We start from the raw sequence: 19180 nt of genomic DNA, 5'->3' as shown, positions 1-19180 counted from the left end.
GAGCCGGGCAGGCGAGCGGCATAATGCGGGAGGCATTATTGTCGCTTGCGAAACTGTCATTTTCGCGCGGTCACTCCGCATCAAGTGGACGAGAGCGTGCCCCGGCGAGGCTCTATTTTTTAATAGCCGAGAGTTCGTTGTAATGCACATGGAGAGACGACTGCCGGCATTTCTGGCATGATGACGACCGTTGTTTCCGCGAAAATAATTAGTCGGGTTTTTATAGACGAAGCTATAGACGAAGCTATAGCTTCCTGTGTTCCTGGATTTTTTCCTTTGATCGCGTATCTACGAACGAGAAGATGAATGTATAGTCTCGTTCCGGAAAACTTGGATGATACATAACAACTTTCTCGTTTTGTGTTTCTGTTACGCATATTTCGGCGTATCGTGACGTACGAAAGTGAAATAAGATCAACACAGTACGAAAGGTAGTTTAATAATTGTTACTTCAATATAAATAGGTATATACGATTAGTTTTCTGAAAACTATACATTCCTTTTTCCGTTTTACGAAGAATTTGGATAAGAAATCCAGCTTTTTATGTGTATAAAAATCGAGCTCTCTCTCTCTCTCTCTCTCTCTCTCTCTCTCTCTCTCTCTTATTCCTGGATTCTTCTAAATCGAAAGAAATTTATTTGTATTTTATATTTCATCGCTTGAGATAAATCCAACTTTTTGGTATAAAAAGAAAGAAAAAGTTTTCGTCACAAACTTTTGTTCATGATAAACTTTGTAATTCTGGAGACAATCAAACGGTAGAGCGCAAGCGTCTTACCGAATCTAGATTCGTACAGCATCTATATGACGTGAGCTATGACGTTCTTCCGGTCTTTCTTAAACTCTTTTACTTCAAACAAACTCTATCTATTCAGATCGCGAATATCCGAGAAATGTGTGTTCGTGATAAAAGCGTAATACGGGTATCTATCTTATATCTTCAGCATATTACGTATTGCTTCGCGAAAGATAACGATTTCTTCGTATAACGATAAATTGATAAGTATGTTTCTAATTGATAATAATACAAAATATACACGTGTATACATATTGCAATACCTCAAATTGTTACCTGAAAACATACGGTATTGCAACATATACCAAAGTCTTGAGCGTACGCAAAAAATTATACGTCCCTCCTTTTACGATAGGCCAATTAAGTATTCGTCACTGGGTGATACGTGAATTTCAGTCGCGAAACAAAGGATGACGTGGAATATTTAATGATCTTTTACATCGTCAAACATTGGTCGCGTCATGTGTAACCCTGCTTATTCATGTACAATGATGAATGTAGTTTCGTCATCGCCAATCGCTTAAATTGATAAACGGGCACGGAAGAAATTTCGGATCAGTATACGAAAAGTTGGATTTTATTGCGCCGTGACAAATTCAGCAAGAAAAAAAAATACACGGCAAAATTGGGCAACATGACGAAGATGGCAATTCTTGAATCGACGGCCCGAATGACGCATACGTCGTGTCAGGTATTCCCGTAGTTCTAAACTAATTACTAATTATCGGCGCAGCTCATGCACGGCGAAACATTTTTTAACGAGTTTCGCGCAAACATCATCAGAGGTTGTCATCCGCAAGTTTCGTTACTAATATTTTTTGTTTACTATTAATTCCTATTAAACGGACGTCGATTTCTGCAGAGCAAAAATAAACGAATTGCGCAAGAGAAAGAAAACCCGGTTATTTGAAATGCAAAAACAAGAGGAATTTTTCCTGTTTTAAAAAAGTTTTTTTTTTTCTTTTTTTACGAGAAAACATTTTTTAAGTTATAATTTTAGAATTGAGCGAACGGACGCGCAAAATGAATTTCGATGCGCAATTCTCTTCTAAGTAAAACTTCAACTCTCGAAACACAGGCGACAGGTTCTTGGATAAGTGGCGGGCTGGGTTTTCCACTTCGGATTCGTCGTAAGGCCAAATTTATCATTGGACTCGTTGTTTAGCGATACCCAAGAAGTAGAACAAGTATCTGAAAGCAGTCGAAAGTGAATCGAGAACGCGGAATACATTTAAATAAATGCAAAAATTTGCAATTCCTTTTACTGCACGACAGAATTTTTTTTATATATATTTTCTCAGCGTTAATTTAAACGAAGTAATCAATGAAACGTGAAACGAGTTTTGTTGTCGTCCTGATTTTACGAATTTGGCACGTATCAATTGGCGCGTGTCTACCGACGCGTTGTCTATTGATAGCCTCTTTGAGCTGCTTACGTGAAACTGTCTTGACTGTGTTCTATCTCTGCAACAAGGGATTATTGCAATAGGACGTGAATTAGGAGAATTAGATATTACTTCCGCGTAACTAGTTCCTCTTTGCAATCTGCACAATACCGAGGAATTTCCCAGTAATGAAAGGGTCTTTGAAAGCCCACGCATGGAATACGCGAAGATCCTCTACATTATGGATATATTCACTTCGAAGTACACAGACTTTATATGGACAATGCTTTGTTTCCAATCCCGCTAAATCTGAACTTATTCGGGGAAATGGCACATTTCATCGAAACGACAACACCAACCTTTCGAAATAAATACAATAGATTAAATATTAATGAGTAAACAGCAAATCTCAGATTCGTTTTGAAGTGTACAAATCTTGACACTTGAGTCTAATTATATCAAACTAACAGAATTAATCTTCGCTGTTGTCGGAATTTCGAAAGTATCAAATTCTGCTGCAGCGCAGCCAGGTAGCTTGAAGTTTCAGTATAGCTTTAGTTGAGTAAATTTTCTTGTTCTGCGTCGTAGATAAGATTGCAATCTAGAAACGGGCAATGAAAAACGCTAGAGCTTAATTAACTTTGACTGTCGTCGCGACAAGACGTTATAGAGCCTTTTAAAATTTACATCCGTTCGCGTGCGAGATAAATACGGTAGCAGTACGAACGTCATGTGGTATCGCAATTGTGCACGCATCAGCTCGTTCGATGCATTCCGTTTCACGATCCCCGTCGCGCGTCTCTCTCCTCGTGCCGAAGTGGAGCGGAGAGAGAAAGAGATGTGAGTACGCGTGAGACGTGAGAAGGAAGGGAGAAGCGAAACGAATGACAGGGACAGAGATAGCCGACCAGCCGCCGCCGCAGCCGCCACCACCGCCGAGATAAAAGGCCTGGGCTCCGCGTTTCAGGCACGTAGACCACGTTTAGCAGTCGGGCGGCTCGGCAGGAGCCGTAGTGCCGCTCGCAAGCGAGTGAGTGGTGAACTTGTCGGTGAATCACACAAGAAAGTGCCCGTCCGTGACGACGCTCTCCGCACCGTCACGCTCCGAATCGTCGGTCATCGAACTCGCGCGCCTCCGGGAGCACACCCGGAACTGGAGCAGTTCGCCGATAATTCGCGACACGTGTAACACGTAATCCTTCCTCCGTGAAGAGGATCCTTCAAGATTCGAGAGAGGCTTCGCCGATCGGGAAGTTCGAGATCCGATAATCCGGCGCTCCGCGTTGAAAGTTGGCGCGTCTCTCGTAATCGTCGCGTGGAAAATCCAGAGACTCCTCCCGTCCGAAGTTTTCCCTCGTCAGGGAAACTCTTTCAGGCGTGAGCTGTGTGCAGTAGTCGGGCCGCAGTCGCAAACCGGTACCATGGTACAAATGACGAGCGGCGAGGTGGAAACAGGCAAAATGGACGAGTCCGCTAGGTATTTCAATTACCTGAGGACCCTAGCGGACCTCACGGCCTTGGCCAGCATCATGGCGGTGCAGGTAATTTGAGGATTATGTTTGAATCTCGGTCTAATCGGGATGACGTATCCCACGCGGGTGTTGACTTCTCCCGAGGGATTAGGGATCCGACTTATAGGTCTTGGCTAATTCCGGAAATGCAACACACAACGTGACGTTTTACTCGTAATAAATAGATGGCATGGATAAGAATAGGCGTATAAAATAAGTATATATATAAAAGAAACCACAAAAATTTTCTAGATCTATAATTTTCCGACGCTAAAATCAAATCGCGTTTACCGATATTTAAATTGATTCTAATTGATAAAAATTAAATTAATTGCTGATTATCCATATAATAATTTGATGCAGTCTATCAATATCTTAACGAATTACAGCAATTTGTTAACGAGGAAATTGATTAATTGAGGTACATAATCGAGGAAATAATTATAAGAGAAAACGCGCAATATGTTAATGTGTACGTATCATATCCGACTTTATCAACACGAATCAATGTTAGATCTTACCGCGGCCATCTGCCATCATGGTAAATCGGGCAAATAAAAGCGCCGCGATTTCGAAAGACGATCGATCGCACGAGGGCATTCGTTCGCTGCCGTTGTCGCAATGCCGTGAGGTTAACGGATGGCCCGCGCAACCATCCGCGCGACGCATTTTTCATCTGATTGTGAATCATTTAACCTGATTTCTAAATTATCGAACAATTGTGCGAAGAAACGATACGACGCACATCGTGCGATAACATCAGGTACACTCATTGTTCAATTATAGATCGCGTTATCGCCGCGATCTCACGTGTCTTCTGTCTAATAGCTGTCAAACTTGTCAATACTTCCGAGTAGCTTTATCGTCACTCGAAAGAGTTTTCTGCGAAAGAGAAGCCTTTCATCGAAAACTCTTGAGACGCTAATGTTATCTCAGATAGTAGGGCGATGGGATCTCGATTAGTAAATTGAGCGATTAACAAGTGGTTCGACGCGGAATCCGATCGCGCAGAAAGCGCGGTAGCTTATCTATAGAGATATATTAGCGAAGACTAATCGATCAAGTCGTTTCACAGGAATCACTTTTGAACTTTATCTAAAGAGTCCGATATCGAGATGCGCGCTGTAAACACGGTATAAATTACGCCGTTTTTCGTCGGGAGATCGAACAACTTAACTGAAATCTCGTAACTGAAATGCTTAACGCGAGTTAGACGGTATACGCGGACGTGATTGTCCGCGAATGAACAAGCGGCAGATTGTACGGTCGAGCCAAACTCGAGATATTGGCAGATAACAGTATATCACGGGGTCAAGCAATCACGCCGAGTTTAATCAATGCTGACTCGCGCGCGCGTCATAATAACGAGGCACTGTGCAGACAGCTTGTGATTTTATCCTCGTCGCGCAAACACACGATGTCGAGACACGTATCCGCGATTTTCCGTTATATTCGTTCACATTTTACAATTGCAAATACCCGGATGAAAGTATTCAAACGCGTTTCTTACGTAAGATCGTTTGACGTAATGTGCTCGCGTCGGACGTAGCAACTAATGTTCCCGCGGAAGTTAATGGTTATCTTCTTTTCGTAATATAGCAAAGGTTTCGTCTTCATTTAGCTTTGTAACTATAGGAGAGCGTATAGAGCACAGGAGAGAGAAAGTTTCACGATTGTACGAGAGCATAGAGGGGAGGAAAGAAAGAGCTGTTCACTGGCTAATAGCGTATTAAGATGTAGTCCCGATGTCCAGATGACTAATGACTGGTAATCTGGGCTTAGTGAGAAACGAGATTGGCGTATGAAGTTCAGCACGAGATTTCAAACATAGAAAATGAATCACGCGAGACAATGATTTGATTACCACGAACGATTAATGTATGAAAATCATATCCGGCAAGTACTAAGGCGCGACAACGCGATCTTGACCTTTTACGACATTTCAATGAAAGTTCAACGATAATTATGGAAAAAAAGGTGACTCGCAAATAGACGCAACGACGTTGTCGTCACATCGATCGGGTTATTCCATCTTGATCATGTAGAATTTGAGAAAGGGAGAAGAAGAAGGAGAAGCAATTGTAACATTTTTTATCCGCAGATACTTTCTCATAGAATCATCGTCTTGCTTATAACGTCCTTAAGTCTTAAGTAGTTTTATCTCGCAAATCTGGTTAATCGAACGTAATTACTTTATCGTTGTTTTTCATATTTATCTGTTTGTCATCAATGCGATTTATCTACGTTACGACTGTCAATTGTGGGTTTTTTAATGACGTTACATCACTAAAAAATTATCACTTTCGGTAATAATACGTAGAATGTATTACATTAATCTTATTTTCGCATGAAACAAATACGATTGCCAGATTACAATCTGGAAGCAGAGATTTTATATATCTGGCTCCAAGCGATCTTCATATGCTTCTCAAATTCTCACTTGTGCATTAGTCGAACTGTACACTGAGAAAAAAATTTTGTTAATCCCAAAAAATATTTAGTCCGATACGAGCAACTAAACATGTTAGTTAGTTAACTAAACATTAGTTGTTTCAACAATTATTAAGTTGCACTAAAAAAAGATATAATGCGTTTATGTCAACCTTTAAAATTTTTTAATCAAGAATTAATTAATTTAACTAACGTTTAGTTAAACTATCTAAAATATTTAGTTGCTCGTATCGGACTAAATATTTTTTGGGATTAACAAATTTTTTTTCTAAGTGTAGGATAGACCGAGCCGAATCGGATCAATAAAACTTTTTAAGACAGTTCGTTAGCGTTTTGTTTTAAACGAACTGTTTTATCGTGCTAATTAGTAATCAGTAATTATATTGTACCCTATAAGGTAACAGAATCTTGTTACGTTACTTTCAAAACGAGAAAGAGAAAGAGCGCGTCTAATTACGGTATAATGTACTAGAAATTATCGCAGAAGGAGATATATAGTCTGCAAATAGTGCTAAATTTATGGCGGCTTTTGCTCCTTCGCGAAATCTCGACGTGACTACCTGAAACGAGATTGCGCGAGCTGTTAGTTTCGCGATATAACGCACAGCGGCACGCCGCTTCGCCGTTAAACCGGGCCTCAATTTTCGCTGGACTCGTCGCACTTGGAAAATCCTATTGCACAATAGTGTATACCCGAATGAAGTGCATTAGCCAACGTAACTCGTATTAAACGGAGAAGAGGCAGAAGAAACGTTCGATTGTACGCCGATTTTTATTATTCGCCTACATACACGTCGAGCGCACATTTCGCTCAAGTTTTCCCCGTCGACCCACTTAAGCCTTTCGAAATCCTCCTTATCTTTATGGTACCGTGTCTTGCGCCGTGGAAGCACTTCACGTTTGGAGAAGCATCGTAATAAACGCCACGCCACGCCGATATTTCACGAACAAGCAAACAATTTCGCGCCTTCCAATTGCGAATAAATGCTCGCTTGTTGAAGTGTCTCGACGAAACGTTTTCGTCGGTAGTAAAATGATAGAACATTATTTTGCTTTGCGAGAGGATCGATAACGAGAAGGCTTATCTAAAAAGCATTGTAATACCGGGTTTGAGAATGTTGTCGGTGTAAAATTACGTGTAAAATTGAAGGAATGAATATCGAAATGCGAAATGGGGATAGGAATCTCCGAGTCAATCTGACACGCCTCTTTTTTATGTTTCTCGTATCTTGGCTGTCGCAATCGTTTCATTTTTCTCTTGTTATCTGAAGATATTCTTGAAGATCAAATTATTGAAATTATCGTATGTCACAAATGTAATTACATTAGACAAGAGAGGTAATTGCCGCAGACAGTTTGATAAAAAGTACGGCAATGCACGTTGCGCTATCTATACCTCCTTATCACACTCGTTTCTCCTCGTCTTCGGTACATGTAATAAGCAGGCAGCGGGCACACGATAATTATATTAGTTATTCCGATAAATGCGAGGCGTCTATCTATTTTCAACGAAAGGGGGTCAAACGATAAAGTTCAACGGGTTCAACGGTAAAGTTCAAAATAGGCTGCGAAGTGACTCGAGCGAGTGACAAGCGCGAAAAAAAAATCAGAAAATCCGAGACAGCTCGTCGATTTTGTAAAATCAACTGCCATGAATTTTTTCGCAACGGGATGCGCGATGGAACGAAGCGCGTGCCGAAATATATCGGACTACAAAGGACGCTTAATCAGCGTGTTATTCCGCGCGGCGGAATTATCCAATTATTAATCCGCCCCGCAGGTCATTACTCCGGCTCGCGCGGCAAGTATATATATTTGCGCGAAACACATATATTTGCGCTTATCTATCGACGTGAGCGCACGCACGTTCGCCACACGCCTGTGTAAAGATGATATACGCCGGCGATAGTGCTACCGATAAGAGCGGGAAGCGTAAATGAGACGGGGCCGGCTTTGTTTGCCGCGTGTGAGCCTCACGGTGCGCGTGGCCCCGCGACGCTTCGACGGGCAATATATCTACACATGAATGACGTAAATATTCGTGACGAGATAAGGGTTGAGAATCACGCGCGAGAATAAGAGAGAAGGCTCGTGGGAGAGGATTCACCGGTTCTCCTCGCAGATATTTGCAACCCAGCTCCTATAGGATTTCTCCTTTGACCCCGGTTCTTTTTCTTCCGCGTCTTTCTTCTTTCTCCCAGCGTCTCGGGTTAGACGCTTCCGAGCTCAGTCTTCGCTGTTATCCGTTTTTCCATGAAAATCGTAAATCCAGGAAAATGGCGTTTTTTCTGTCGCCCTTGGCAAATGTATATCTGGAGTCGTTTTAGTAGAAAGAATGGCGATAGAGATATTGCTCCATCTCAGGTAATTTAATTTCACGGCGCTTACATAACCGTAAAATCATGCATGTAGATTCTTCTCAAGGTATAAAATATCTGACTTTTGAGGATGGAAAATAATGGTATTGCTCATTTATGAGTACAATTAATGCTCTATTGTACCGTTACCGATAATTTATCGATTTGTGAAACACAAACGAAGTATTACACAATTACTTTCCCCAATCGCTCTCCTAATGATCAACTCTTTTATCTTTTCGTTACAGTTCAAGAGAATGCTGAACAAGGAGCTGTCGCATTTCTCAGAATCGTCCAAGTCTGGGAATCAGATCTCGGAATACATCTGCAGCACCTTCCTCGGTATGTTAAACGTGATTCTTTTCCTTGGCGAGATTATTGCCAAATGAGAATAAAGCGACACAAATTATAAATGCGGAATTGACGTATATATCGTACTCCTCTCCTCTCTCAGAACAAGACTGCGTCTTTTCGCGCGAATACCGGAGACAACGAATGAAAAGAAACTCACGAGAGTGCGTCTAACGAGGTCATCGCCGGAAGCAAGTTTATGGGTGCAATAAAACGAGCGCTCTTACGTATTAAAAGCCCTTGAAAGACCGTAGCCGGTATCGCCGCGTGACCATTCATTCTGGTTAGCTCGCTTTGTCCGAACGAACGGTCCGGTTGTAGTCGCGCAAGGTTTATAATCAGCGAGGGATCGCACTTCATTCCTTTGTATTCGATAGCGTCACGCAAAAAAATAAAGAAAAGAAATATAAAAGATAAGATGATTTCTCGACGTGACGTCACGTTGAAAATCGTTCTATCTGGTAGAGCAACCTTGTCTTGCGGCGCTTCTCAGCAAAATTCGCTTCTGACGCGCTGATTTCGTTACGTTAGTTTCCTAAACGAGTTCCGCTCGACCGAAATCGGATTATCGAAAGTCGACGACGGACAAAAAAATTTTTTTTCGAAGTTGTAGCCAAGTGGCGTGATAGAAAATGGAAAATTTTGCGCCTTCGTGAAACATGTACAATACAATTCAAATGCATAATCCTACTTGCACTCGGTCGAATAATGATTTTTTTAACGTTGTCATATGTTACAAGACGGATTATAAAACATGAATTTATCAGTCGATCTAATTGCAAACATCGCGTGATAAACGAACGTCAGTAATCTATAATCAAAGACGCAATATACAAATGCATTGTCATTTTAATAATGTATTCAAGCGCAGAGAATGCGATTGCACGGTGCAGTGACGAGCGCAATAAATTTTTTTTTATACCTAAGACAATGCATTATAATTTTTTTGTATATAACATTTAAATACTAAAATCGATTACTCATGCCGATCAATTAACCAAGTACGTTTATCCACGTCGCTTTTTTTGCCCGCAGACAAGCAGCAGGAGTTGGATTTGCCGTCTTTGCGAATCGAGGATGCGGTCGCCGCAGCGGGTAGCGTGGACGCACGGGCGGCGAAAAAGAAGGACCGCGTGCAAAGAGGTCCCGCCGCTATGTCGCATATCAGCGGGGTGAAACGGCCGTTGACACACACTAACAGCTTCACCGGGGAACGCGTGCCGCTCTACGGGGTGGAAACGCCACACGAGGAGGAACTCGGCAAGGTAAGCCCTTGACCTTCAATCGTCTCGCCGCACCGCGACGTTCCGCAGTAATCGGGATGATAGGTGGTTTTGCACCACACGCGACGTCGCACAGCTGGGTTCCCGAATCGCAAGATCGCGAAAAGCTGAAATATAAACGGCGCGTCATTTTAGATAAATAAAAAATTGAGTTAAACGCTGCAAAAATACACGTTGCACGAGAACAATATCGTAATTATATCAAAAAAATTATTGTTGCAACATTTTGCTGCAACGTTATGACGTCTTTAGCTCCGTTTTGAAATGTTAAAAACAAAACCGTTAAAAAAACTGTTGAATAAATAATGCTAAAAAAAGAGGGAGAGAGAAAGAGAGAAATAAAAATTTACAAAAATCCCGGTAATATAAATAAATTATAATAATTATTTCCTGTTACGCGTAAAGGTGGATACATGTGATATTATAAATCGAAGTAGGTAAAAATATCTCGCATCAATTAAAAGTTAAATGATGGCTTTCTATTTATCCGGGACAATTTTGCAACGCATGATTATATCATGCTTCCTGTCCAAGACAAATATTCCTGCAAGTTAATTCACGAGCGTCTGATATTGAAATGACAAACAGTTAATTTGCACCGTCTTACATCCTCAAAGTTTATCCGCATCCGAATGATCTTCGGCAAATGTCAAAGCACATAACGATGTGACATTTCGATAGAATTTATATATGTACTGGAATGATACTCACACGTACCGACGCTAAACTGGTTACGAGCCCTGATAGAATCGAGATTTATTCGACTGTACAATCATTAATCGCAGTCTAACGAGAGAGCGGCACGTGTAATCCGCGTTACATATCGATTATATCGGCCGTAGGGCAGAAAAACAGAATAATTATATGTTAATGATAAGTTGATAAGTATATAGTGCACGATTTTAATACGATTACCCCGATAATTACTGGGTTTTAATATGATTATTGCTTGATAATTAGTTCGATAATTGCAAAAGCTTGATTTAGTTATGAGGTAAAGAATGAATTTTCAATAAGAGAATTCGTAATAACTACACACTAATCGTATTAAAATCATACAATATGTAATTATTAACGATCGTCCTGTTTTTCGAAAGGCCTTACGGTCGAACTTTAATATCGAGATTGATGTATCCTTTTTCGTTAGAAATGAAGCTATAATCGTCTCGACTATATTTTAATCAACTCTTGAGAAGGTTTGTATAACCGGTCGACACGTGGAAATGCCGTACGAATTAATAACGAGATTTACCGGTTCTCCAACCGGAAAGACAGCTTCGTAACTTTTAACTGAAGGATTAGACATCCAAGGAGACAGATAGCCGGAAATTTTGACTTAAGCCAGCAAAACATATTTTTTCTAAAAGCACTCGTATTACGTAAAACCTATGCTGCGCAGTTGAATTTCTAAAATTTTCTACATACGATTAAAGATAAAAGTTATTATAAACGTGTCTTACGAAATATTGACAGCAAAAATACTAATTAATTTGAATTAATTGTGCGAAATAAAATTTGGGTAATATCGTATTTTGCGAGATCATAACTTTAGATTAACAGAACGGTCTACTAAATATACACTAAATACACACTAAAGGTTCTCGTCTCTATTCTTCCACGAAAAGTTTTCATTTGCCGAATTTATTGCGACGACGACCTTGTCGACGGTCCCGTTTATTGTTTCTTTTCGTTCTTTTGATCCGCGCGCGATATTGACGTAAAATCCCATCGCGTCCGAGAATTCCGCGATGTTTCTGGCTTTCATCTCCGTCCGGATCCATGGATATCTGTACCGTGCTATATCGCGACTCGAATCGCGGCGTCACACTATACGCCTGGCTACGGTTTCGGAAAATTCTGAAATGGCATTCTCGTTGCACGTACCCGCGCTGATCGAACTTTTATTTACAGTATTCGTGATTTTACGGCGGCATTAGTGTGCACAACGCAAACAATGTAGCGACACAGTGAGAAAGAAAGAAATGCAAAGGAAAGAAAAAGAGAAAAAGAAGGAGAGAGATTAGACCGGATTACACATAAATCTCGCGGATTAAAGAGATTACGGGAGCGCAAGCTTTGCGATCGGCAATTAAAATGCTTCGCGCAAAGCTTACGCTATACTACATCAACCGTGCCGAATCTATATTAACTGTGGATATTCACAGAACTTTCATCATTTCGGTATCACGAGTCTCGGCATTTTGTTCTCTTGGAAAAAAAACCGTATGTTTGTCGCGTTATTTCAACGTGGGCGCGAGATGAGATTCAAGCGCTGAATATATATCCGAGTTAATTCATTATATATAGAAAATCCCTGAGGTAAATTCCCCCCCCCCCCGCCTGCCCTCCTCTCTCTGGATGATATTAGAGGATTCGCCAGGTAATAGTGAAGAGTAATGATTGTTTTTAATGTCAAGGTATTACCAGTCACGGAGCGGCAAAGCTTAATTGGTCTTGGCGAACTGAAACTCCAACATAATGACGTAGAAGTTTATCATCCCATATCCCATTTTTCATTCCAATTTACGCGAACGTTTAATAAAGGATTTTTTTTAAGGAATTTAATTTTGTTACGTTCGTACCAGCTCGGAATTTATTAATTTTCGTATTTCGCTGAATTACTTCCCCGATGCCGTATCATCCCGCGCTTGTATTCCCCTTTCCTTCTTTATATTTGATTGCGAGCTTATCTCTTTGTCGGCGATGAATACGTGACGGTCGGCGCACGCGGATGATACGGTGTAAATTTTCAGAAAGCAGAACATTTACCCTGTGGCATACGATTACGTTGATTACAAGACCGGTTGTATTTTAACCGGTGGAAGCATTTGGGCCGAGGTCGCGCGACTTCGATAACCCGAATAGCTTTACGATTAGCGACGCGCATCTTTCACGAAAGAGAAACTGATTTTCGGCGCTTCTACGAAAGTGATATCGCGATCTCAACGTTGTTCACGGTGACCTGAAATGAGATTCGAGGAATGTTTCAAGGTACTCTTGATTATCACGTGTATCAAAATTTTTATTTGCTACTTTTATATTAAAAAATATAATACGCAATTCAAGTCTATGAAGCGATGACGCTTCAGGGAGGAATAACTTCAGCATTCTTTGTATATTCACTTGGAAATTTCACTTCTGGGAAAGTAAACCGTGAAAGGGGCCATCTTTCCATTATGCAAATTGAGGTAAATTTTCTTAATGAAAGAGAGGAAGGAACCGGGTGTATTAAGCGCCGCTATTCTGCATATTAATCAGATTTCACGTAGAGAGACTGTTGGCGATACGTTCGCCGGAACTAAATGCGACGCAGACGTGTCCTTAGATGGCTACGTGATTCTGCAGGCTCCCCGAGACCAGAGACCCATTTTTCTACCCACGCAATTATGATTCAATCTTCTAGAATGTCACCTTAATGTCGCTGTGGATACTTTATTTGGCGTGCGAGTTCGACGCTTCCCACGTTTGTTCGGAAACCAGACTGTTATTGACTTGAAACTTCACGGTCGAAAACCAATCGTGCATTGCTACTCGATAAAAATCGCGGTTTAATGATATTTACAAATAATCCAGTCAAGTCTTCTTCAAACTGGTTCGCTCGCTTCGTTTTTTTTTATCGTCTTCGTTGTCGCGCGAATAATATGCGAGACTGTGACGTTGCCCGTGAATAATCAGCTTTGCGTACGACCTCTCGGCGATAACGCAGGACCTCCACTATCTACGTACTTGAAGACACGTCGTATTCTTTCGTTTAACGAATCGCTACAAGGCTCATTCGTGCTCATAATTAATATCTACGCCGCGGTATAACAATTGAATAATGATCACAATCAATCTTTCTCTTTTTCTCTCTCTCTCTCTCTCGCCGGTATCACTTCAAAGCGAAACATTTAATTTATCGTATATACACAACGCCGTTGTATTATTGTGAATATCATTGAGAATGTTTTACGTAATGATTTGCAGTTGTTGTCGGATATCGACAAGTGGGGTATCGACATCTTCAGGATAGGCGAGCTTAGCAACAATCGGCCCCTCACCTGCGTGGCGTACACGGCCTTCCAGAATCGAGATCTGCTCAAATCGCTGGCGATACCACCCAAGACCTTCGTTACCTTTATGATGACCCTAGAGGATCATTACGTGAAGGATAATCCCTTCCACAATAGTCTCCATGCAGCTGATGTGACACAATCTACTAACACTCTGCTCAACACGCCCGCACTCGAGGTTTGTATATAATACATGTACTTTTTGCTTATGTAATATCGGTTTCCTCTTTTTTTTTTTTTTTTTTTTTTTGAGCTCGGAACTAAATAGCTTGTTCTCACACAGACGATAAGCTTTACAAATATCCCGTTGACGAGTACAAGATACTCGTGCTTTGTAAAAGGAAGAACGGAGGAGTGAAATTCTCTCATGAAAAGAGAAATGTATTCTCTGCGTGATAACGTATCGTAAATGGTATATTTTATATTATGTTACAGTCCGTGTTCACGCCATTAGAGATTACTGCTGCATTATTCGCGGCTTCCATCCATGATGTAGACCATCCCGGACTCACGAATCAGTTCCTCATTAACTCAAGTAAGTATCGGCGAAATTTATCAAGTTTTCTACTCTGCGTAATCCGTTTCTCTACGCCGCGCTAAATATTTACATTATTAAATAGCACGTTATATTTATCTTATCGAAGAAGAAAGACAGAGGGAAAAGTAACTGCAATCGTTGCTCGTTATTTCTGTGATTATTGCTTTTGTAATTATCAGCAAATTAATGATTCGTTTTTTCCTTCGTTCAGGCTCCGAGCTCGCGCTGATGTACAACGACGAGTCGGTGCTCGAGAATCATCACTTGGCGGTCGCGTTCAAGCTACTGCAGAACGAGGGCTGCGACATATTCGTGAACATGACGAAGAAGCAACGGCAGACGCTGCGGAAGATGGTCATCGACATGGTCCTCTCGACAGACATGTCGAAGCACATGTCGCTGCTGGCCGATTTGAAGACCATGGTGGAGACGAAGAAGGTCGCCGGTTCCGGCGTGCTGCTGCTCGACAACTACACCGATCGTATCCAAGTGCTGGAGAACCTGGTGCACTGCGCCGACCTGTCTAACCCGACGAAACCGTTGGCTCTTTATCGACGATGGGTGAGCTTGTTGATGGAAGAATTTTTCCTGCAAGGCGACCGCGAGCGGGAGCAAAACATGGACATCAGTCCGATGTGCGATCGGCACAGCGCGACCATCGAGAAGTCGCAGGTCGGCTTCATCGATTACATCGTGCACCCGCTCTGGGAGACCTGGGCAGATCTGGTGCATCCGGACGCGCAGGATATCCTGGACACCCTCGAGGAGAATCGCGACTGGTACCAGTCGATGATACCGCCATCGCCGCCGTCCGATGATCAACAACAATCAGCGAACGAAAATCAGCAACAACAAGATAGGATACACTTTCAAGTGACGTTGGAGGAGGGCGACGAGACCAGTGAGGCTGTAGAGGGTGGCGACACAGGGTGCGACGATGGTGGCGGCGAGTTCTCCAGCGAGGACCCGGGCGGTGAGACGGAGGAGAACGCCGCGGAGGCTGGGATGTGACGGAGGCTCGCCGGTATTTGCAGGAAGCTCCATGAAAAGGTACAGCAGAGTTGGTGGCGAGTGCGTCAGTGACATTCGCACCTAGCCGCGTCTAGTCGCCGGTCCTTTTGTATCGACCTATGCCACGTCGGCTGGACCACGAGGGAGGGCGGCGATTGAGGTGACAAGGAGGTCGTCTCGATCGAGCGGCAAGAGGCAACGTCCCGACGACGACGCGGGAATTATGGTTCGCGAAGTGCGAAGACGCTTTTTAGGATCGCTACGTTTTCGGCTGGACCGAAACGTGCGACGTGAACGGACGAAGCTGCACGTCTTTTGTCGTCGTCGTCGTCGTCGTCGTCGTCGTCGTCGTCGTCGTCGTCATTTCAGTTTTCGTCTCCGCGTTTCGTCTCATTGAATACTATCAAGCGGGAGGGGCGAATCTCTCTTCACAAAGTACCTGCGCAAATGAAAGCGGCAGCTGCATGTTTGCTATGTCGAGTGGGTGGCAAGATGTTTCTTTTTCTTTTCTTTACACACGCACACACACCGAGGATGATGACGATCGGCGCGCACAGTGATCGTCCACTGATCGTCGTCTCTATCAATTGGTTTAACGACGTTGTGTCGCCGTCGAAGGCTGGAGGGAACCTCTCTTCCAGGAGACATGCAGGATCCTCAATAACATATCAACAGTGTACGATATACTATGGATTCTAACCGATGCGTATTAGCGATACTTCCGAGCAGAGAGATCGATGTCTCTGTCTTCTTCTTGGACATTTCGAGCACCGTGCGAAAATTGTTGACACGTAAAGCCAACGTTTGAAACTTGTACTTGTGTACGGCGAAAGTTTACAAAGAAATTTGTTTCTAATTCCTGCGTTACACTATAATGTCGCGATCAATAATGTAAGTTTAATAATGCGTTGCGTTCTCGTGATTTAATTTCGCGAATGATCGAAACGTTTCGCCAATAGTTGATACTTAAAATTATATCCGCGATATGGATCGGATCGAGCTTAATTTATAACGTCCGTTATCGAAAGGAATAAACAAAACAATTGAAATCAGAAAACAATTAAACGAAAAGATACTCAGTTGCAGCTAGGCACGTTCCATCCTTTTAGTTCTTCGACGGTTATTCGATAGTCACCTACTTATCGGTAGAAAAAGGGAATACCTGTCTTTATAATCGTAAGATTTTGTCATGTTCGCTTCGTAGACGTAGACAAGTTGGTAAGTGAATTGTTCGTAATCGAAAAACGAGAATCCAGAAGTAGCCGCGTGTCCGTAAAGGAAATGCTAGGAAGTGCAAACACGTAGAGTATTACCCGCCGTCTGTATGATTTAAAGCGAAAGGACGTCCGCTTCTTTCTCCCACATCGTGCGATCGGCGGGAGAGCACCGAGCAGCAGAACGGGGAGGGGGGGGGCATCGAGATAAGAGGGTACAATTAATTTTAATACACAACTATGTCGAGAGCTGGCCTTTTAAGTTTGTATTAAAATTAATTACCAGAGCCGCGAGACGCTTTCTTGCGATATATACGATACACACAAGAGTACACACACACATACACACGTACATACACACGCGCGCACAATACACACAAACGCAATACGTACAATTACAGTGCGAGCGAGGATATATATCGATAGATGTTTTTAACCAAAGAATAATATAAGTGATTGTTAAGTCGATTGCCGAGCGTGCCGTTCACCAATACGTCTTCTGACGACGAATAATTCCAGCGACGGTAAAACGTATCATCCTGGAAATTTCGCGTGAAATGTCAGAGGGAGAAGTGTCTTCATCACGGATGTCCATGAAACGCTCAAATTTGCAAGTTCGTTCGACGTTCAAGCCACGATCGCAATCCGAATGGACTTTGGAACGCTGGTGAACGCCGAATGTTCGCGCCGCTGTGTTTTTTAATGTTTAAAAGTTATGCCGGCGTTTGCGCCGCGAGGATAATTTTTCTTCTTCTCTTAGACTACGAATCGCATAAAAATCCTTTTAATTTACGGGGGGAGGAAAGCGGAGTAGTCGTCCGTATTGGTGGAATGGCGACAATTTCGCGCCTCGATGATATCAGGGAAACGAATGCAACACGTTTTATTACGCGATCGATGGGCGAGTGTGTCGAGGATCAGCCTAAAAAAAAAAACAAGACAAAATTAACGTTTCACACTACTATTCTAAGTCGTGAGCTTGCCATCGACTGCGCGAAGTAGGGAAAAAAAATTCGAGTCTGATCGTGAACGTGCGCGTAAGCGACCGGTAGCTCGGGCTCACGTAATCGTACATTTCTTAATCACGTTAAGGGAAATTACCTAAATCGCATAACAAAAACAGAAAAAAAAATGGAAAAAAATACTACGGAGAAAGCAAAATCTCTATGTGTGTTGTAGACAATGATCTAGTGAGTGTTTTGGTGCTGGCCACCAAGCTTTAGCGCGTAAGAGAAAAAACTCCGAGGTTCACGCGAGAGTCCGCGACTACATTGTTAAGTCGAGAAAAGGGGGGGGAGTTAACTTAACGAAGTTTTTAGGGCGTAAGCAACGAGGTTATAATAATAATATTAATAATAATTAATGATAATAATCATAACATTAACAGTAATAATAATTATTATAAGCGCGATAAGAAAGATACTGATTTATTAATTAATGTTAACGATAACACTCGCTGCGCGAAATGTAATCGAGATCGCGTTCGCTTCAGCTGTCGGGGCGACGTCGTTGAGTAATGAGTAAAAGAGAAGGAGAAGGAAGGGGAAAAAGGGGAAAGACGATCAAGTGTTATCGATGATGTACCTCTGCACTGACGCCGAGTTTGAAACTTGGCGAAAGTATTCGATTAGACGGCGAATCTTTTAATTATTTAGCGCGAATGCGTCTTTGATTGTATTTTTGGCATGGACGAGCGGAAACGCACTCGTTCTTTCCGTAAACGTTTTCTCTTGTCGCTCGTCTCGATGGATCTCGCGAGTGTGTGCGCAGGTACAAAGATAAAAAATAAAAGAAACGCCACAAAATACAATTTGTCATACAAATCTTATTGGATCATCGTGATTCGTCACGCTTCTAAAGCATCGTTGCTGGAGCAACGAAATGTCTTCTCTAATATATACAGTCTACCAGTTGCTCGTCAGTGTCCAAAAGAATAAAGTGAAATAAAATAGAGGGAGAAAAAGCCGGGGAGGAAAAACATGCAGAGAATTTGGTCCAATGATGATTTACAAGCATAACAAATCGCGATGATTCAATGAGATGTGTAATAATATTTAATAATAATAGATTGATAATGATGATGAGATGGGGAGAGAAAAATAAAAATACCTGTTTGATTGCTGGACAGTTAAATGAATGTATTAATATCGTGTAATCGTCGTACGAGATATATGTGTAATAAAACATATTTATTGTCGGAAAAATCTTGATTTTTCTTTTCCACAAATCC

The 19180-nt window shown here is 42.0% G+C and overlaps 1 protein-coding gene across 21 annotated transcripts in view; it reads left to right on the top strand.

The window, feature by feature from the left end:
* Positions 1-19154, top strand: part of Dnc (phosphodiesterase dunce) — a 299778-nt gene extending 280624 nt beyond the window's left edge. For all 21 annotated transcript variants that reach the window (XM_071775383.1, XM_071775392.1, XM_071775380.1 and 18 more), the window contains 5 exons: positions 8750-8843; positions 9888-10117; positions 14102-14365; positions 14623-14722; positions 14937-19154. In XM_071775383.1, the coding sequence (XP_071631484.1) occupies positions 8750-8843; positions 9888-10117; positions 14102-14365; positions 14623-14722; positions 14937-15736 (1488 nt within the window). In that variant the 3' untranslated portion in view covers positions 15737-19154. The remainder of the gene's footprint in view (positions 1-8749; positions 8844-9887; positions 10118-14101; positions 14366-14622; positions 14723-14936) is intronic.
* Positions 19155-19180: the final 26 nt, after the last annotated feature.

This window comes from Temnothorax longispinosus, chromosome 4 (assembly GCF_030848805.1).
Source record: "Temnothorax longispinosus isolate EJ_2023e chromosome 4, Tlon_JGU_v1, whole genome shotgun sequence".
Lineage (NCBI taxonomy): Eukaryota > Metazoa > Arthropoda > Insecta > Hymenoptera > Formicidae > Temnothorax > Temnothorax longispinosus.
The sequence above is the reverse complement of the archived record's forward strand: the minus strand, read 5'-3'. Positions and strand labels throughout refer to the sequence as shown.